Source organism: Panthera tigris, chromosome X, assembly GCF_018350195.1.
Source record: "Panthera tigris isolate Pti1 chromosome X, P.tigris_Pti1_mat1.1, whole genome shotgun sequence".
In the NCBI taxonomy this organism is placed as follows: domain Eukaryota; kingdom Metazoa; phylum Chordata; class Mammalia; order Carnivora; family Felidae; genus Panthera; species Panthera tigris.
The window spans coordinates 10470251-10491567 of record NC_056677.1 but is presented as its reverse complement, the minus strand read 5'-3'; the positions used below and the strand labels follow the sequence as shown (position 1 = coordinate 10491567).

At 48.1% G+C, this 21317-nt stretch overlaps 1 protein-coding gene across 1 annotated transcript in view; it reads left to right on the top strand.

Moving 5' to 3' along the window:
- The first annotated feature begins 767 nt into the window (after window positions 1-767).
- The window catches only part of GPM6B (glycoprotein M6B), a 147577-nt gene continuing 127027 nt past the window's right edge, over window positions 768-21317 (top strand). The window contains exon 1 of the mRNA XM_042974753.1: window positions 768-879. Coding sequence (XP_042830687.1) covers window positions 876-879 — 4 coding nt within the window. The 5' untranslated portion in view covers window positions 768-875. The remainder of the gene's footprint in view (window positions 880-21317) is intronic.

The window sequence follows — 21317 nt, the reverse complement described above, 5'->3', positions numbered from 1 at the left end:
AGAGCCCGACAGGGGTGGGCTTCCGGGGATCAAGACGGCCGATGAAGGACACCACCAGATCTCTCACCACCCCAGCCTGGAGAGTGCCGCCCGTGCCCTTCTAGATCATCGTTACCCACAAGTAACTCAAGTCAGTGTTGGCTACCTTGGATGCACATTGCAATCACCTGGTGGCTTTTGCAGCTTGGATGCCTCAGTCTCGCCGGCAGAGACCCTGACGCAACCGGGTAAATCACCCCAGCTGGTTCTCATGTGCAACCAGGGTTGAGCCCCACTGAATTAAGTAATCACCCGCAGCTCATATATGAACAAAAGGAGCCAGGACTACGGATGGGGGCGGTGCGCTGCGAAACACTGGCCGTCCTTGGTTCGGTGTCCCCGGCCTCAGTCTCTTCATCTGCACAATGGGTTAAGGCTAGGACCGCAAAGCCCCTTCCAGCTGTTAACAGTTCGGTCCCGGGAAGCGGATCCGCGCCCCCTCCCCCCCTCCCCAGATCCCCTCTCTCCCCACCCCCTTGGCTTCTCGGGTCTCCGCGCCACCTCCGCGCCCGCTCGGGGGTCCCAGAGGAAGCCCCGAGCAGGGCCGGCCGCCCCGGCGCGCCCGCTGCCGGGTTCGGGCCCTCGCTGCGGGCGCACAAAGCCCCCGGCGCTGACGTCAGGGCCCCTCTCGGCACGGCCGGCCCCCAGTGCAGGCGGAGCCGCGCCGCGCTCCCACCCCGGCCCCGGAGCCAGCAGCGAGCCGCCAGCCGCCGGCCCAGCAGCGCAGCAGCACGCCCGGAGCCCGGCCCGCGCACGTGCCCGCCAGACCTGCAAACTTGTGCCGCCGGCTCGGCCCGTCCCCGGGGAGCCCGCGCCCCTCCAGCCAGTCTCCAGCCATGGGTAAGCCGGCGCGCCACCCCCCCCCCAACCCCCGCGCCACGGCCCCCGGCCCCGCGCCCCCGCCCCGCCCCGGCTCAGCTGCGGCTCCCGGGCACCTCGGCGCCCGGGCGCGGGGGGGGCCGGAGGTGGGAGGGGCGCGGCGCAGGTGTCCCGAACGCCCAGGTGCGCGGCCCGGCCCCGGCCGCGCTCGGGCGGCCCCCCGGCGGGGCGCTCGCGGGAGGGGGGAGAGCCGGCCTCCCGGGGGTGCGGGTGGGGGCCGCAGGGAGAGCGGACGGGGCGTCCCGGGCGGCGGGCCCCGGCTTTATTTTAAGGGTCGGCGGAGAGGAGCTTCTTGCCGGTTTCCCGGGACGCTCTCCTTGTCGCCGGAGCGCTCCGCTCCCAGTGGGGTCCCGTCCCCTTCCTCCCCCGCCGTGGTCTTGCTGCCCTTAAAACCACAGGAAACGGACGCCCGGTTCCCCGAGGCTGGGGGCTTCCGAGAACTCGTTTGGGAACCGTGACCCTTGAAGCCAGGAAGGGGGGAGGGGGAGGGACGGGATGGGACCGAGGGGGAGTCTCTTTGTCCCCTGTTGCAACTACCAAAATGCGGAGCTGGGCGCAGGTGGAGGCGGCTTGCCAAGGGGGTTCGAGTGCAGCTGGGGGATCGACTCGTAACGCTGAATGCCGGGTTCTGGGGGTTGAAAATCTCCAACCTGGCCCGGGGCGGCTGTTGGGCGGCTGTAGGATTCTTTCTGTCACCTCCTAACACCCCGAACTGCTGCCGTCAGCGGCATGTCGTTAAATGGGGACTCTGTCGGAAGGTTGCTGTGGCAATCCCCCTGATTCCGCTGCACCGCTGGCAGCGTCTGCGAGCTGTGTTTGGGGAAGGGCTTCTCTCCCCGCTCTGTTATCCCTCTCTAGTGGCAGCCAGACTGCAGCCACACGCGCCACAAAAGCCACAGGCTGGAGAGCCCCGCCGAAGCATTCCTAATGAGGAACGCCGTGGGTTTAACCACTGCGGGTTAATGGTCAGGGCTTGGGAATTCCTGGCCGTCCGCCACCCCCATCCGTGGCCCCTTACCCAGTCTGCAGCCCTCCGCTGCTGAGAGAGAGAGAGAGAGAGAGAGAGAGAGAGAGAGAGAGAGAGAGAGAGAGAGAGAGAGAGAGAGAGAGAGAGAATGAATGTATGTGTAAGGGAGGGAGTGTAATTTTGTGCTGATTATAATTTTGGTGAGGGACAGCAAGAAGGACATTATTTTGAATTTAAAGGGAGGAGCAAAGAATTTTACAGCTGAATCTTCTTGAATTTACTAGGTGATCAAAATATGAGAGGAAACAAGGCCCCTGAATCCAACAAGAAAATTTCTTACCCAGAAGTTAGGGGAGGGCTAGGATAAAATCCTTCTAGAAAGGACAGGATCGCGTGACCTGTAACTCTGGTTCCTACCGGTTTAAACACCTGGACCTGAGTAGTCCCATCACTCCATGCTCCCTTTTATTTTGTTTTATTATTTGTTAAAAAGATTTTATTTTCAGGTAAGCTCTACACCCAAGGTGGGGCTCGAACGCACAACCCCCAGATCAAGAGTCACGTGCTCCATGGACCGAGCCAGCCAAGCGCCCCTCAATGCTCCCTTTTAAATGAGGCTCATACACGAAAATCAGCTGGCCGCCGCTGAGCCTGGAACTGTTTTGGCAGTGCTTGGCACAGAGGTGTGGAAGTTTATGGAGCGGCTCAGTACTGAGGAAAGCCTTCGCTAATTTTCCTGAAATAGAGTTATTTCTGGTCTTTTGACACTAGGCGTTCAGACTCGTACCTTTTAGACCTCGAGCGTCCGGTTACCACCTGGGCACCTTCTTGAGGATGGCTTTCACAGTACCTGGGGGAGGCTGTAGTTTTGAAACCGGTGTGGACGTCCGTTCTCATGAAGCAAATGCCCAGACCAGGGGCCTGTTCTCAAGGCAGCGCTTTGTGTCTTGGACAGTTGTTGGTTCTATATTTCAGTGGCCAATTTGTTAATTTGCGCATACCTCACTGGTCCTGGCTGTATCCTTGGTTTGAGTTTTTACGATTAAAAAAAAAAAAGTTCTCTTCATGCCAGAAGGAAACCTACTGATTTCCTCTGGTAGATTCTTAGTAAATACACCACAAGGCTGTGAACTGGTTGTGTTTTTCCAGATGTATTTAATTATCCAACATACCCTTATGAATGTTTTAATTGAAATGATTTCAGGTCGGGAAAATTCTCGCCATTGGCCCATTGAGTTGGGACTTGAGTTCTTGCACAAGTCACTTCCTTGACCTGGTATCAGTTAATTTACTGGTAAAATGAGTGTGGTTTATGGAAATAAAAGCCCCTTGGGACTCAAATTTTAAAGTATTCAACGTCTTTAAATTGAAAAATAAAATACTGAGCCGTAGTGGTACGTAGGGGTCTATCTTTCAATGTATCTTAAAATATGTTTGCATTGTTGAGTGGGTTTATTTATTTATTTTGGCTTCGTCGAAATGTAATCCACATGCCATACAGTTTGCACGTTTTGAGTGTACAAAGTCCGTGATTTTTAGTGTATTCAGAGTCGTGTCCCCCCCCCCCCCACCGCTGACCCGTGTCGTCGTCACCTTAAAAAGAAATCCCGTGCCCATTGGAAGTACTCTCCACCCCACCCCCCTTGCCCCTGGCGGCCGCTCGCTCGTCTACTTTCTGTGCGGGTGGATGTGCCTACTGGGGACATTTCATGTAAATGCAATGAGCCCATTGATGTTTGAAGTGTGTTTGACTATTCGGTAACTTTGGTGGTTGTTCACAATGGGAGGTTGTGCATACACGGTGCACAGCACCTAAGCGTGTCGAAACTAATTTTTTCAATGGCCGAAGAGTTCCACGTTTGGCCGCTGTGCCTCTGCACGCGTGTGTGCTGGGCACACATCCGTTCCCGGTTTTAGGCCGGTTTCATCTGTTGGGAACTCCTGTTGCCTAACAGAATTTTTTCCTTTTTTAAGTAACCCCTGTGCGCCACATGGGGCTCAGACTCAGCGTCCCCGAGATCGAGAGTTGGGTGCTCTGAGCCAGCCAGGTCATGATCTCACGGCTCGTGAGTTCGAGCCCTGCGTCGGGCTCTGTGCTGACAGCTCGGAGCCTGGAGCCTGCTTCGGATTCTGTGTCTCCCTCCCTCTCTCTGCCCCAACCCACTCGCGTTCTGTCTCTCTCAAAAATAAATATTAAAAAAAATTTTTTTTAAATTGTATGTGAAATGGTCAGATACATCCGGAAATTGCATTCATCCATTTTGTGGTGAGGATGTGTTTCCAAGGATTATGAATTTAAACAGTCATCTCACAAAATAGCTTTACCCAAAACTGGTTCAGAGCAGTTTTCCTTTCACTGTCACCTGCCTACAAATCATCTTTGATCTTGTCAAAAAAAAAAAAAAAAACAAAAAAAAACGTTTTTTGATTCTGTCGGCCTGGATGGGACCCGAGTTTCTGTATTTCTAGCAAGCTCCCTGGCAGTGATGCCGCAGGTCCCCAGGGTGAGGAAATTGAGGAAAAAGCGGGGCAGACCAGGGGCCATGCGCCTGCCCCTGCACTGCCGCGAAGTTGCTCTGTGATCTTGGGTAAATCATTTTCTCTTCTTGAGCTCCGTTGACTCCGTGGAATCAAGGGATCTGATGAAATTATTTCTTTGGGCTCTTACAGATCTAAATGGATGTAATTTAGAGGAGGGGAAAAAAAAAGGGTAATGTTATGCTTGAAAAACATGCGAAAACAGCTCTCTAATTGTTTCAACACTATTTGTTTCCACGAAGCCGGCATCACAGGACGGTTGGCCCTTCTCCAGGGAGCCTGTGGAGGAAGCTGTACCGTTTCCAGCTTTGGCTTCTCCTGCCCTCTTCTCCTTCGCGTTGGCCGCTCCAGAGATCCTCTCGTTACCCCCACACAGGGCCCAGACCACCTTCAGAGGCCCCCCCTTCCCTCCCTCCCCCTCCCCCCCCCCCCCCACGAGGAGCCATACATGCATACATACATGTTGGGTTCTGGAAGGTTGCTCGGAAATTCAGATGCAGTTGGACACAAAGGAATGGCATCCCGATGAATAGCCGGGCAGGGAGTCTTTCCAGAATGTGCTAGCCTCCTGCCCCGTGAGGGTAAACATCTTCCCGTGAGCGGGCCCTCCTGCCTTGGAGAGCGCTCCCTTTAAGTGTCTGGATGCACACTGAGATTGGAAATCGACCTCCTAGGCCGGTAGCACAGAGTAGTGTTCGTGACAAACAGGAAATAATTAGGATATTTTGGCTCTGGCGGAAGCTCTTGCCCAAATCACTTGACCCCTGCCGGGGTTTCCGGGAGATGATCCTTCGCCGCTGCCTCCAGGGTCAAGCAGTCAGATGGTTTATTGAAACTGCCGAAGTGGGGAATCCTCAAAAGTGCCACATACGTGGCTTGAGCATTCCGTTTCGCCTTAAACACGAGTTCTCCAATATTTTGTCGTGAGACTCAAGACCCCTGCTTTCAGCGGGAGCCCTGGTGGGGAGGCCCCTGAAGTCTCGCTCGGCGTGTCCGTCACGGCGCAGATGCGTCGGCTTTTGATTTCCAGTTTCAGATTCTTCTCGAGTCGAGTGAGCACTTCAAGGCATGGGGACCCAATCTGTGTGCAGAATGCTCGTACGTCGCGTTTCCAACTGACCCACCACTAAGACTTTGCAAAGCGATCAGCTTGGGTTTCAAAGAAATAAGAACTCTTCTTGTGCACACGTTTTATCTGTCTAGCGTTGAATTACATTTCATAATTATAGTAAATACAACTGGCGTAAATAGGTGTGGGAGCAAACCCAACTGACCCTTAGGTACACAAGTCAGCTGGTGGCAGAGGGGTACGTGGGCTGCTACTGTATTTTTAAGCCTGTGTCACCCACGTCATAATTTTAACATTTTTCTGGTTACTATCAGCTGGCTTCTTCGTGTTTATTTATTTATTGTTAAAAATTTTTTAATGTTTAGAGAGCGGACGCGAGCAGGGGAGGGGCGGGGGGGGGGGGCAGACACAGAATCCGACGCAGGCGCTGGGCTCTGAGCTGTCAGCACAGAGCCCGATGAGGGGCTCGAACTCGGGAGCCGCGAGATTGTGACCTGAGCCAAAGTCGGATGCTTAACCTCAGGCACCCCTATTGTTAGTGTTTTTAATATGCTTTCTTTTCTGTTCAAATTCATCAAGACGCAAGATTGTTTTATTCATTCTTCTGTCCCAGCGCTTGTTCCAATGATTGGCATATCGTAGGTGCTCCAGAAATATTTGTGGAAAGGATGAGGGTTTTGTTGTGTAAAATGTACTTTATTAAGGCCTGTCTACGTTATAAATGTACGGATGACGAGGTACATAAAAGTACATTTGGTATCAGAGGACTGTGCTAAACCATACTAAATAGGGCAAATGGGATTAATTATTATTCTTTAATAACATGAATACTTTCAGCTCAGATTTTCACAGAATAACAGAATTCAGAGCTTGGAGAGGCTTTATTTTTTTTTTTTTTTAAATTTTTTTCAACGTTTTTTATTTATTTTTGGGACAGAGAGAGACAGAGCATGAATGGGGGAGGGGCAGAGAGAGAGGGAGACACAGAATCGGAAACAGGCTCCAGGCTCCGAGCCATCAGCCCAGAGCCTGACGCGGGGCTCGAACTCACGGACCGCGAGATCGTGACCTGGCTGAAGTCGGACACTTAACCGACTGCGCCACCCAGGCGCCCCTTGGAGAGGCTTTAGAAGTAATTTGCCGCAGGCAGACAGACCCAAAAATAATTTAAAGAGCAGTTTGAATGTTACGTCATTACTTTTTTTCCCCGCCTTCAGCTTGTATTTTCTTTTGATGTCTTAATATTTTCCTGTCCTTGGTGAAAAGTACTTCCCTCTTGTCAGATTTTTGAAGTCCAGGAAAGCTTGGGGTGAAACAGTTTCTGGGAAATTCATCATGGCCCTGAGGATTAGAAGGGGACTTGCGGTGTTTCCGCTGGCTTCTGCAGTTGGGTTAAACAGGCCTACTTCAAGGCCACTGGCTCGGAGTTCCCTAAGAGCGTCTGAGTTCCCGTTCCATGCCTCTACCCTGGGGGCCCTCCGGGGAATGAAAGCTGCTCCCTCAACAAGTGATAGGAGTCCTGCTCCGATGGATGAGCCAGGTACTTTGCTGAGTCTCTTGATCTCTGACTTGTGAGCACCACCCCCGCCCCCCCCCCCCGGCCATGTTGGGTGTAGAGATGACTTAAAAAATAAAATCTTAAGCAAAAAACACCCCAACCCCCAAACTGGGTTCTGTCCTCATCAGCACAGTCATTTCAGAGAGATTAACAATGACAACAGAAGTACAGCTCATATAGAATAATTTCCTCTGTCCAGGGGAAATGGAGCAGAGGAGTGGGGGTGGCCGGTGTTGGTATTTCAGAGCGGGGTTCCCTGGAGAGACTGTCCCCCTTGATCGAAGTCTTGAAGGATGAGCAGGACGACAGGGGTCTCAGTGGCCAGGAGAAGCCATCCCAGGCCCTGGGTACAGACGTGCTGGGGCTGGCAGGGGAGGCCAGGCCACAGGTGAGAGCAGGAAATAACTTGAGGTTATTCTCTTGGTTGGGGGGAATCACCAAGGGATTTTAAGCAGGGAAGTGACAGATGGATGGAACCGATCATCTCTCCGAGGAGGTAAAAGAAACCAGTGGGATAGAGAATCCTTAGTGTCTAGTTGTAAAATTCCAGATGGGAGTCTGGGAGGAGTTCTGAGAAGGGTGAGATCTTGTAGCTTATCTTTTTTTGTTTTTTTTTCTCCCCCCTCGTAGCTTATCTGAAGCTTCTGGTGCACACTTGGGCTTGAGGTGTTTTGAGAAGAGTGGCAGGGCTTTAGGGTTGGGTAGAAGGGAGGTAGGAGTGAGCGGGCTTGGTTACTGGTAGAATCCTGGAGAAACTGGCTTGGTCTGAGCAGAGAATGGGGTGGGGAAAAGTAGGAAGGAAGACCGGGGAGGGACACATTTTAGTTACACGTGGACACCTAGATGTGAATCTTGCAAAACCGTTTTTAATATTGTCTCTTGCCTCTTCCCTTTCAAAGGATGAAGTGGAGAAGGAAGGAAGCGTGAGCACTTCTGGGCTGGAGAGGGTCATCTTTGCTGTGACTCCAGAGAGGGTGGCTCTTGAAATGGAACCCGGTCTTGTGTCTCTATTTATTTGATTAGTAATATTAAAAGTGGCATTTTTCTTCCTTAAATGTTTGAAACAATTCAGCAGTGCCAAGATCTGGGTCTGGAGTTTTCCTTGTGGAAGTGTTTAAAGTTATGTTTTATATATTTAAAAAATTTTTGTTAAATATTTACTTTTGAGAGAGACACACACATACACACACAGAGGCATGAGCGGGGAAGGGGCAGAGAGAGGGAGACACAGAATCTGAAGCAGGCTCCAGGCTCTGAGCTGTTAGCACAGAGCCCCATGTGGGGCTCAAAGTCCCAAACTGTGAGATCATGACCTGAGCCGAAGCCGGGCTCAACCGACTGAGTCACCCAGGTGCCCCGAACTAGATAATTTATTTGTTATTTTTTTAACATTTATTCATTTTTGAGAGAGCGTGAATGGGGGAGGGGCAGAGAGAGAGGGAGACACAGGATCCTAATCGGGCTCCAAGCTCTGAGCTGTCAGCACAGAGCCCGTCGCGGGGCTTGAACTCACAGACTGCAAGATCAAGACCAGAGCTGAAGTCAGCCGCTTAACCCACTGAGCCACCCAGGTGCCCCTGTGTCATATTTTTTCACAGAGATTGTAGTGTTCAGATTTCCTCTTTCTCTTTGATTTTTGCTGAGTTGTGTTTAAGGACTTTTTTCCATTTTGTCTATGTATGTTACCAACTTTCCGGACGTACAGTTGTTCATCATACTCTCGTATTAACCGTTTAATTCTATCTTCTTGTGGGACCTGTAGTGGTCCTCCTCCGTTCATTTCTAGTGATGTAGGTAATTTGTATTCTCTTTATCTTTCTTGATCGATCTTGGCCAATTATTTTAAAATAATCTTGGTAGATTGATACTTATATGTGATAATTACATCGGATGGATGAACTGACCGCTTAATAAAAAAAAGAGTACGTTTTCTAGTGATCAGAAGGTAGGATTTTAATGTCTACAAGTAATAACTGCTTCCTTCGTCAGAAAACAAAAATCTTCCGAAGGAAAAAGTGCTTCAACCTGATCTTTTGAATTTTATTTTATTTTAAAAAATTAAAAAAAAATTTTAGAGCGCGAGAGTGCAAGTGGGAGAGAGGGACAGAGAGAGAGAGAATCCCAAGCAGGCTCCACACTGTCAGTGTGAACTCGACGTGGGGCTCGATCCCACGACCCTGGGATCGTGACCTGAGCCGAAATCAGGAGTCGGACACTCAACCGACTGAAGCACCCAGATGCCCCTTGAATTTTATTCTTCGTGGCTGTGTATACATATAACTCAGTATATTTGAACTTGGTGTGGCCACATATGTTGTAAAATACGTGAAGTTGGAGTTACCGCTTAGTATTGGATTGTTTATCTATTGGTTTTTCTGTAGGACAGTTAAATTCTGCTTTCTGTGCACTGGAGGATATTGAGTAGCACCCTTGGTGTGCACCCACTATGTGCTCGTGACAGTGTCCTCGATGTGACGACCAGAAACGTGTCCAGACATGGCCAAATAACCATCGTTGAAGGGCAGAATCGCCCCATGTTGACAACCCCTGCTTTGGGATGAGAGCGATTGAAAACGTTTTTGTGCTTCATGCTATCCTGAGGTCTCAGTAGTGGCGTCGTTGAGGACTTAGTTGAGCACGTGTACTGAACGGGCGGGTCTCTGGTGCCCAGGGTGTTCACTTTCCGAAAAGGATGCTTGATTCTAGCCCGAAGTTCAGCTAGAATTTCTAAAAAATTCTTAACCTTTTAAAAAATTTGTAACCATTTTCAACATCCATCAGAGAATCTGGAGATGGAATGGGGACCCTTGCAGACCACCTAATTCGCTCTCTCTTTGGAGTAAAACGGTGGCTAAACCGTCTCCTCAATGAGACCAAACACCCCTGGGGATCGGGAGTGCACAGCTTGGCTTGTTCTGATGTTCGGCGCCCCGGAGCCCTGAAAGGGCTGAATCGATGGGAAATTGATCCTGCTCACTGAAATCGCTTTCATCATCTTTTGTGCTCTTCATCAAGTAGAAAGACATCAAGCATCTCGTCCCATTTTTTTTTTTAATATCCTTAATTACCTTGATGGCCTTTCCATAATTAGAATTCATCTCCTTCGCTATAATCAAATCTACCCAGATTAAGCCTTTGAGGCAACCTTCCTGCACGTTCTGTCCTGTCCTTAGGGTCCGTAGTCACGACTTCGTTGCATTTTTCTGTGTGTTTGGGAGACGCGGGAGTTGTGAGAGGAAGGACTCCTTTTTTCCCCCCTTGTTGCTCACAGAGAGCAGTTCCCCCAGCCATGGATCTCCCTGCCCCCTCCCCGCCACTGCCGGGGAGACCTTAATGCGGTCTGTTCAGAGAGGTCTGAGCACGCTTAGAAACTAGTTCTCGTCTTAAATGGTGCAAGAACGTTGGAAGCAACGGTTCGGAGGAGCCTAGGAAATCCACTGTGCCATCTGTGCATCGGGGTCCCTCTGTTAGGTTTAGGAATGTGATGTTTCACAACTCCCCGAAAAGAATGTTTAAAGGAGCAGAGGCTGGAGACGTAATTAGCAAAGGAATTCAGACCCTTAAGCTAACTTGATTGGACACAGCACTTTATTTTATATTTTCCTTTTAGTTTTCTCTTGTGGCATTTGACAGTTGCCATGGTAAGTAAAGTAGAATTCAGAACATTAAAGAGATGAATTTCCATTTCATGAATTATTACCGTTTTGCAAAGCCAATGTCCTGGATTATCAAAAACTGGTCTGAGCTCTATTATATAATGGCATCGTCGCGAATACTTCTAGATGTTTTGTAAGAGGCACGGATATTATAAAAATCATTTGAAAATGTTCTACTGAGGGGCACCTGGGTGGCTCAGTCGGTTAAGTGTCTTGATTTCAGCTCAGGTCATGTTCTCGTGGTTCGTGAGTTCGGGTGCTGCGGACGGCACGGAGCCTGCTTGGGATTCTCTCCCCTCCCCCCCCCATATGTAAATAAACTTAACAGAAATTTGCTATTGAAGTATATAAACACAAAAAGTGGGCAAACCGTAAGCCTACAGCTTGGCGAGTTTTTTCAAACTTAACCAGTGCGTAGATGAAGAAGCAAAACGTGGCCAGCCCTGCAGAATTCTCCTGCATGCTCCTTTTGAGGCACCCAGGCGAAGGGTAATCACTCCTCCTTTCTACCAGCATAGTTTTGCCTCTTTTTCCGCTTATATAAATGGAATCACTTAGGATAAACGCTTAGGTCTGGCAGCTTTTGATCAACGTTAATAATATCATTTTGAAAGTCGGTGATGTTTTCTGTCTGAAAAATAGACTTGCTTCTAAATCACTAATGGTTAAGGGGAGCCTGGGTGGCTCAGTCGGTTAAGCGTCCGGCTTCCGGGCAGGTCATGATCTTGGGGTTCATAGGTTCAAGCCCCGCGTCAGGCTCTGTGCTGACAGCTCGGAGCCTGGAGCCTGCTTCGGAATCTGTGACTCCCTCTTTCTGCCCCTCCCCCTCTCACGCTCTGTCTCCCTCAAGAATAAATAAACATTAAAAAAAAAATTACTATGGTTAAAATCACTTATTAAATGCTTTCGGGTATAGAGGTGTGCTGGGGAGTCCATAAACCACTGCTTCCTACCCTCTATTTTGAGTGGAAAACTTTGACACGACAGGTGTGAGAAGTGCTTTGAAAACAATTGACGAGCCATGAGACAGGCACATGAAAATCAAGCATACGGCTGAAGAGATGACCGAGATAAGGTAGCCCCGTTATCCCCCTGGGAAATGGAAAGTTCATGATGGCAGGGTTGTAAATAAAGAGACGGTTGTGGGTGTTGCGTATTTATTCAGGAGCTGCTCAATGTAAATATTTTATGGCTTCAAACTCTAAGGATCTGCCAGATGTTGAGACCTCCTCCCAAGTAGGTTCCCGAAGAAGACGGGAGTTTTAAGAATTGTCCGAATTAACGGTAGTCGGGGGAGTCTTGGCAGGTGGCTGTCTCTACTACGCCGCAAGGTTGGCCGAGGCCCGGAGGCCTGGGATGGGTTCTGATCCTCCTCCTGAGAAGTTTCGGAAATCGATACGAAACCCTTTCTGCTAAATGAACTTGTTGCGTGGTTTGGAGGGAGACAGATAAGCTGCTTTCGTTCCTCCGGTGAGGACGAGTTGCTCACCGAATGAACGATGTCGGCAGCCGAGCGAACGCTCCGTCGTGTCTCGGAGCCGGCTGGACCTCGGAGCGTCGCTGCTTCCCCCGGAGGGGTGTCCGTTGACGGTCCCGCCAACAGCGCGCGAACATTCGTCTCTCCGTGTCTTCGCCCGCGTTTGGTGCTTTCGACGGTTTAATTTTTTCACAACCCTGATAGGTATGAAGCGGTATTTCATTGTTTTTTTTCATGTTGGATGTTCCTAGACAGTTTGGAGCTTTTTGGTAGGTTCATGGCCCTTTGAAGTTTTGTCTTTCGTTTATATCCTTGTTTTTTCTTCCTGGCTTGTTGTGATTCTTTATACATTCTGGATGCTAATCCTCAGTTAAACGGGACCTCAATGTTCTCTTCCTCTCTGTGATTTTGTGGAACGTATCTTCTGTTGTACTGAGTTGTTTTTTATTGTAACAAGTCCTAATTAATCTTTTCCTTTATTATGACTTGTGCCTTTGGTTTTTGCCTTGTTTTAGAATTGTTCTTATAGCCAAGGTCATGCAGGTGTTCTGTTCTTCCATATTTTCTTCTAAGGTGTTTTTAAAGTAATGCTTTTCATTTTTCAGTCTTTGTTCCTTTGGGATTTTAGCTTTTTGGTAGAGTAAGAGAAATCTATTTTCATTTTATACTTCCTCTGCAGAAACGCCCGTGTACTTAATGGTTCATCGCTTCCCCACTGATTTTCATATAACACCGTCTCTCACGTTTTAAATTTCCCCCCTGTACGTGCGCGTACATCTCTGGACTCTGTTCTGTGTCTTGGCTGTGTTTTGCCATCTGTGTGCTAAGAGGACACGGTCCTGATGACTGTAGATGTGTAGTAAGCCTGGGTGTCTCCTAGGAGAATTTTGCTTCTCTCGTTCTTCTTTAAAAGTGCCTGAGATAGTCTTAATTTTTTCTTGCTTTTGGAATCGGCTTTTCATGTTCCACAAACATCCCTGTTAGGATTTTGAGTGGGATTACAGTGAATCGCCAGCGTAATTTCCATGACAGTGCATGTATTTACCATGTCGAAGCTTCCGTATCGAAGCTTCTTTGATCTTCCCCAGTAGTGTTTCTGCACACCTTAAAAAAAAAAAAAAAAAAAAAGTATTGAAGGGCCCTCCTAGTTTCTGTGGCTTTTTTTTTTTTTTTTTTTAAGAGAAAAAGTCAATCAGTTGGCGTCCAGTCTCATTTCATGGGGATGTCATCGTTCCCCTCCACAGACCTGTGGCTTCTCAGACTCCAACAGATCGGATACGCTTCTTGAGATTAACATAGCAGCTGTAGGGGGAAGCTGGTTCTCGATTATCCCCTACCGACCTGGTCGTAAGAACCGAACTGAAGGGAGGTATCATTGCCTCAACCGACTGGTGACGGTTTTCTTATCTAATCTTTTTGTAGTATGTCAAAGGAAAGAAGAAAAGTGAAATTTCCACTCATCTGTTAGAGCGATATGCAGCTAAGGTAACCCTAGAGTGATTTAAACAGACTGTTACTTCCACATTTGGTGATGTTATCTGAGAAATTGAACCTTTCATGGTCGACTCGAGATTCCCCAGTTTCCCGAAGTGCTTTAATGGGAAACTTGTCCTGGAATATCTTCACATAGCTGTTCACCCTCGAAGAGGAGGCCGGGATCGGGCTGGAGCACGAGCCTGATTTATTCCAGAAAGTGGTGTATTCAGCCGACAAGTGAGATTATGTGTGCTGCTACCCATCACTTCGCAGAAACATTCCTGCCCGGGTCCTCAGACTTTTGTTTATTTGGAGGCAACAGAAATCACAAACTAGGACATATTCTCCTAGGACCTATCTTGGGAAATGCAATTTTTAATAATAGAGGGCTGTCACTCCCTCACTGTAGACGATGGCCAGAACAAAACCAGACTGTTGGTCATTTTCTGTATACTGCCTGCCGCCCCTGGGCACCACCCCCCACCGACCAGCGCCCACACACCTCCACGCGTTTATTTTTATTGCTTAAAGTTTGTACGTATGTATGTAGTTTTGAGTAATCTCTACCCCCGACGTGGGGTTCAAACTTCGGACCCTGAGATCAAGGGTTGCATGCTGTACCGACTGAGCCAGCCAGGCACCACGGTGGGGTGTGGCGCTACTTAGAAAAAACAAACAAAAAACCACCTCCGTACGTTTAGACTTAGGTAATCTTGAAAACCCCCAGTCCTAGAATCCATTCTTGAAATTCACCTGTTTTTGTCATATGTTTTTGTCTTGGAGAGGGGTCTCAATGTACAAACTCTAGCATTTAAAAAACAAAAAAAAATTTTTTTTGAAGTTTATTTATTTGGGAGGGGGCAGGGAGACAGAACCCGCAGGGGAGGGGCAGAGGGAAAGGAGGGCCGAGGATCTAAAGCAGGCTCTGAGCTGACAGCAGCGAGCCCTGAAGCCACGAAATGCGAGACAGCATCATCTGGACCCCAGCGTCCAGAGCGCCTAGGTGGGGACACAGATGGAACTTTTGAAGTCATGAAAGACCGTCTTTGCAAACCTTTAAAACTTAATAGCCTACGGGAAGGGTTGGGTTTGGGCTGAAATAGAACAAGGGACTGTAGCCACCAAATAAAGGGACCCGGGTGGGGAAGGAGTTGCCCGGTTCAAACGGTGTCTTTCTGACAGGGAGCCTTCGGGGACAAGCCTCTGTGACACGAACAAACGCAGGCCTGGATGTGACTAATTACTGGCGCTCTTGTGGACCCAGTTGTTGAACTCCGTTGATGTCCGATGAATTCTGACCGCAATCGAGGCTTTCTTTGTGATAATAATGAGACAAATGATCACACGTATGATACGAAATGGATCATAATTGTATTGAGAAAATTCTTTTTACCTGAGAGGTTTTATTATACCAACCTCTTTCCAGCAAACTCTCAAATACTCATGTAACCAAAAAAAAAAAAAAAGGCATAGAACATTGAAGTGACCATTATTTTTTCACTCACCGTTTAATTTGAAGCAACAACTTGATTAACCTTTTAATTTTCTTCTAAGAGTGCTAATGAATAGCACGATGGCTGACGGAAGCATCCTATTTTCCCTGACCTCCCCAGTCCGTGGTGAAGGTCTTGGGTTGAGACACATGAGGTAGACCGTATTTGGCCGTTGGGGCATCCAGTATGGCGTGTTGGTATGGTCCAGTCTGATACAGCCCAGCTGTCCAACAAGCTGGAAGGAAGGTGGTGGCCGGAATATTCCCTCCCAAGGGCCATTTCCTGCCTGGTCCTGCGGGGAGACAAAAGAAATCCCCATTTATTTCTTTCTTCTCCCCCCTGCCCAAACTTTGCACATGGTGGTTATAGCCTCCTCCTGGATAGTCTTTTTTTTTTTTTTTTTTTAAACGTTTATTTTTGAGACACAGCATGAGCGGGGGATGGGAGAGAGGGAGACGCAGAATCTGAAGCAGGCTCCCAGTTTATCTGCTCGTTCTCTTTGAGTGTGTGGTACCCCCATGTGGGTAATGGTTAAGTATGACGTGGAGGGGCGCCCGGGTGGCGCAGTCGGCTGTGTCCGGCTCTGGCTCAGGTCACGATCTCGCCGTTGTGAGTTCGAGCCCCGCGTCGGGCTCTGCGATGCCGGTGCAGAGTCTGCTTCGGCTCCTGTCTTCCTCCCTCTTTGCCCCTCCCCCCTTCTCAAAAATAAATAATAAAAACATTTTTTTCGAAGTGTGATCTGGAGGAAGCCGTGTCTGGTTATGTTCGGTGTGTTATTCCCATGTAATAAATGGTTCTCAGTGGTCTGATATTGACATATAAAAGTAACTGTAGTCCATCTTTGCAGGAAATTTTTTCCTCCATATCTTTAGGAGAACTTGGCAAAAACATCTTTTCTGGATAAGAGTCAAGTTTTTATGTCCGTGCCCTTTACTTATTCCTAACCATGTCGATAGCTCTCTTCCTATGAATGTTTAGTTGATGCATCTTTGACGTCTTTGTGAGAAAAATCCAATATAATTTCACACACCGAGGCCCCTGCACAGCTTTATTTGAAAGTCTTGTTCTTTTGTGTTAGTTCTATGAAACTGCTAAACATTCATGAACATTACTTGAATAGATTGCCCTTTGAGGATGACATTAAGAATGGAGAAAGCCATCTTGGTTTCTCAGAATTAAGAGTTCATCCTCTTAGGAAACAGCAAGTAATCAGAACGCGCTTTATTATAGTACTTATCCTTATATTTGAAAGCAGGTGCGGGCACCTGGGTGGCTCAGTCGTTAAGCATCTGACGTTGGCTCAGGTCGTGATTTCACAATTCGTGACTTCGAGTCCCGTTTCTCTCTCTCCCTGCCCCCCTCCCTGTCCTCCCACCCCTCTTGGGATTCTGTCTGTCTGTCTGTTTGTCTGTCTCTCTCTCTGCCCCTTGCTCACTTGCGTGCGCGCTCTCTCACACAACAAAACGATCCCCCCAAACAGGTGTTTATTCACAAAGATATTACCTGACAAATCCTAGCACCGGATATTGGCCGGTCAGGGAAACACCCCTCCTACCACCACCCCCACCCGCAGTCCAGTTTGCGGTATCCACCATTACTGGTATCCTGTGTTTGAAATCTTTATGATAAAAGGTTTGGCCTCTTGACTCTCTCCCGAAATTGAAGAGAGTTTTGATGGCCTCTCCAAGTAAGGGGAATGGAGAGGTTCAGGAAGGAAGGCATCGGGAAGGAAAGAAAGATTGGTCCCACTGTGGATCGTCTGCCCAGGAAATTGCTTGCTTTCCCGTAAGGAAATGTCTCTGTAATGCTACAAAGAAGGTCCAACGTTTTGTCATTGTCACAGGCGGCTACAGCGCCGCCCGGGCAGAAAAAAGACCACCATGGCCGATGCCTGATGTGGGAATAACAAAGGCAGATGAAAAATTATTTTCTTTTGGCCTATAGCCCATTGACGGGTCCTTGAGACAGGTTGAATGACATTCCTCTAGGAGCTCGGCTGCCTCCATGATGACACTTTGCTGGGGGCAAAAGGCAGTCATAGCCCGACCCCCCCCCCCCCCCCAAGCCCCAGGATCTTGGAAGTCTACTTTAACATGTAGAAATTACTTTGGAAATTTGTTTGATCTCTGCCCCCCCGCCCCCCAAGATTCAGGTTGGCAATCATCCTCTAAGCTTATGGCCCACTTATGTACATGTGAAGGGTCTCATGACCGAAGTTTTACTAGACAGTAATAAATGATGTCTTCCTAACAATAGCTAGCCCCCTTCCCATCCTGAAGGTATATAATCAGTCACCCGTCACAGCCCCAGGGCAGCTCTTTCTGCCCACGGGTCCTGTCCCCGTGCTTTAATAAAATCACCTTTTTGCGCCAAAGATGTCTCAAGAGTTCTTTCTTGGCCTTCGGCTCCAGACCCCGACACTCGAAAGCACATCAGTGCCCAAGCTCTGAATGTCCACGGTAGTTACTTGCTGTGACGGTAGTTATTGGCTGTGACGTTGCTGCTTTGCTGATATCATCAAAGGCATTATTATTATTATTATTTAATGTTTTATTTAGTTTTGAGAGCGCAAGCGAGGCAGGGGCAGCGAGAGAGGGACAAAGGATCCGAAGTGGGCTCTGCACCAACATTCGCGAGTCCGATGTGGGGCTCGAACTCACAAACTGGAGATCATGAGCTGAGCCGAAGTTGGACGCCCAACTGGCTGAACCACCCAGGTGACCCATCAAAGGCATTATTTGAGACCAGCCTGCTTAATTGTCATTGCACATGCATTGCCCACGTGCAATTGCAAGTACAGGAATTACCGTGGTAGGAGAGTCTTTGGCCTTGAGGAAGAGCCCACGGGTTGGTGGGTCAGATGTACCTGTAATAGGGATTAAAAGCCAAACAACCGAAATGTGTTCAGGAGAAAGCATTTTCTTTTAGTGATAGAATGGTACCAATCCTAGTCTGCATTTCTACTACATATATTACATATAGTAGCCATTTCTCTACAGAGCAATTGGGTATTTTAAGGACCGTATTAACAAGTTTCAGATTTAGTTACATCTGAACGTTGTTACTTTTGCAAGTGACCATCCTGCTGAAACAGCTTTGGATTGGAGAGAGTCAGACCTTTGCAACAGGGTATTTTTCTGAATGTAGCAAATTATCATGTGTAGTTTAATGCAATTAGGAAAATAGAGACTGATGGGTAATAAAACTGATCAAAACCACAAGTTACATCACAGAATAAACCATAAACGATGCCAGTAACTGTCCTAACCTAAAGAAACATCGTCGTTATATGATGCTTCGTTCTTTAGAAGCCTGGTGACACCATCGTGGGCACCAGAACATTAAGATGTTGCTTGAATGCCTGACAAATTCTGGTCTGTTACATAGTTGAGTCTTAAATGGAAAGCTTTAATTATTTTCTATGATTTTATTACCTATGAATACTTATCTTTAGGGTACAGGAGATCAGGTATATGCTATTGTTGCCATGGTAACCTTGTACTTAAAATGGCAGGCTGTTGCTTCCTTGATTTAAAATATGTATAATTTTATTGCCATAAAAATCACCTACACAGGCTTTTCTCAGGTCCAGCGAGTTACTCCTCCTCTGACTTGATCACACAGTTGTTTTGAGAAATACTGGAGGTTATTACTCTAAAGCACTGAAGTTCTCTTCAACGTCTGTCATTTAAGAATTGGAATATTTACACCTAGCTCATTGGTGTCCTTGCCATGTTTAACTGAATGAAACAACCTTAACGGATTTTCTAGATAATTGAGGGACCCACAGATAAATGGGGCTTGAGCTCCTTATGGGGTGTCTGTCTGCAGGTGGCAGTCACTCAGGCGGATGTGCCCACCTTTCACTTGAGCCCCTATGACACTGGACTTGAATGTTTCAGTCTATTTCCATCTCTGCTGTCACGGAGGTCCCATTATACCAATCTGCTGCCTAATTTATCTATTTTTTTTTCAAGGTGGAACCTCCTTAAAACACACACACACACGCACACACACACACACACACACACACACACACACACACACAAACCAATCAATCCATGTTCTTTGTAAACAAACTTAAGCAGTGTTGAACGCGGCATTCGTTTCCATGCAGGGGTTCTGTCGCCTCCTTTGTGAAGTGGGCTTTGCAGCGTCTGTTGGCCACTTGGTCTTTTTGTACTTGACTATTTTGCATATGATTAAGGCTACCATAACATTTCACATTCTGCAGAAGTGGGGAATAACAAGTGATGTACGTCTATCTGTGCATAAATTGCATTCTGTATCCACATTGGTGATACGTGCCTGTCCTGTTGTGGAGACATAGGCAAGGACCGTGCTGCCCCTCCCCTTTATATCCATTCCGAAAGCTTGGGGACAGTGTGAGCTTCAACTGTGAGTTGCTCTTTCATACATTAGCAGAGTGTGTTTGTGTTTCTATGTTACATCTTTTTTTTTTTTTTTTTTTTTTTTGGCTGGCTCGCTGGCTCGAATAAGCTCCCTTGGTCAGCGAGAAAATAAAATTAGAGTTCAGAGGCTCACGAGGCAGGTCCAGAGACTGCTGCCTTAGGCCCTCTTCCTGCTCCATACCCACATGTCCCATCCCCCTCTTGGGGTTGGGCCAGTGCAGCTGAAAATCCTGCTGGGCCTTTCAGAGTTGGAAGGAGCAGGATGCACTTAATCATTAGTTGTAATTACAAATGCTGGAGAATAAGCTTGGGCGAGGTTTTCTCCTACCCTTTGAGCCACTTAGGGCTGGTCTAAGAAGAAAATTGACATGGAACAGATTAACAGGAGAAAATGAGACAGACGTCGAATATCCCGTGCACCTCCTGTATACAAGGGAGAGCCCCGAAATGGCCGAAGCCACTGCCTTACAACCCATCTTCAGCCAAAGACACAAGATGTTGGGGGTGGGGAACCAGTTTCCAGTTACCGGGAAAAGCACCGTAAACAAGGGTGGGGTTGTTGTGCAGATTTCGGCCCGGCCTTCTCCATTGGTTAGTTTCTAGAGATTTAGAGCCCTTCCCCCTCCTCCCAGTAGGTGAGGGGAGACGCCCTTACAGATGGAGATTTCCCTTCTACCTGTAAATGTCCCTTACAAAAGGCTAACTTCTCGCTTGTCAGAGCTTCTCCTGCGTTTGCTGTTGCTTAGAAATAACCAGCCTAAAATAATATGTCAAAGAGGCATGTCTTGGGTTGGCAAAATTTGCTGCCCTACAACATGCACACATAAAACCTTCACTGAGTCTTTGGTGTGTGCGGAGACTGTTCTAAGTGCTTTACCTGAGTCAACCAGTGTCATCCCCACCATTGTGCCGATATCACCACTGAGATCACAGAGCCGGGAAGTGGCAAGGCCCGTGTTTGAACCTAAGCACTCTGGCTCAGTGTCTGTGTTCCTCACCCCTTCTTGAGGCAGGCGGTACAGTCAGTGTCATTTAAGGGTATGGTTGATTTTGTTTCTTGGGTGTTGGTGCTTATAACCGCAAGGGACCTTCAACTGGGGTGGGGGGTACGTATGGAGAATGCCGTTTCTCCTGCTCACTTTCTTCTGCGAGTGCAGGAAAGGGAATAGGGAAATCTGTTGCCCATTTGTTGTGATGGTCTCGATGGTAACACACTTTTGACGATGGGTTAGATTTTTGAAAAGTGGTCACGGTTGATTGGGCCATTTCCGACGAGCAAGGCGAGTGACCAGCTGGAAGACTGCCATTTTGGGGATCCCGTGAAGACACTTTGGTATCACCGTTGGTACCTACTAATTAGCCGTGATACAGGTTTATCTACTATAACAGAGCCCCCCAAAATGTTAATAATCACTTCCACAGTCCAGAAGTTTTCATCCCTCTGATGTACAAGTGCCAGCTGGTATGGTGGCCCTCCTCCAAAAAGGATTCAGAGGTCTAGGCTCTATCTGTCTCATTGTTATGTCAGTACTTAAGACTTGGCTTCGTTTTCATGGTCCAAGATGGCTGCTGCAGCTCCTGCCATCACCTTCACCTTCCTGCTAATGGGAAGAAGAAAAGAGTGGGCAGGCTCTTGAAGGCCATTCTGGGGATGTTACTTGTGTCACTTCTCCTATCCCAAAGGTCAGAACTTGGTCGCATGACCACACCTCACTGCGAGTGATGGTGGGGAACGTACTCTCTTGCTGGGTAG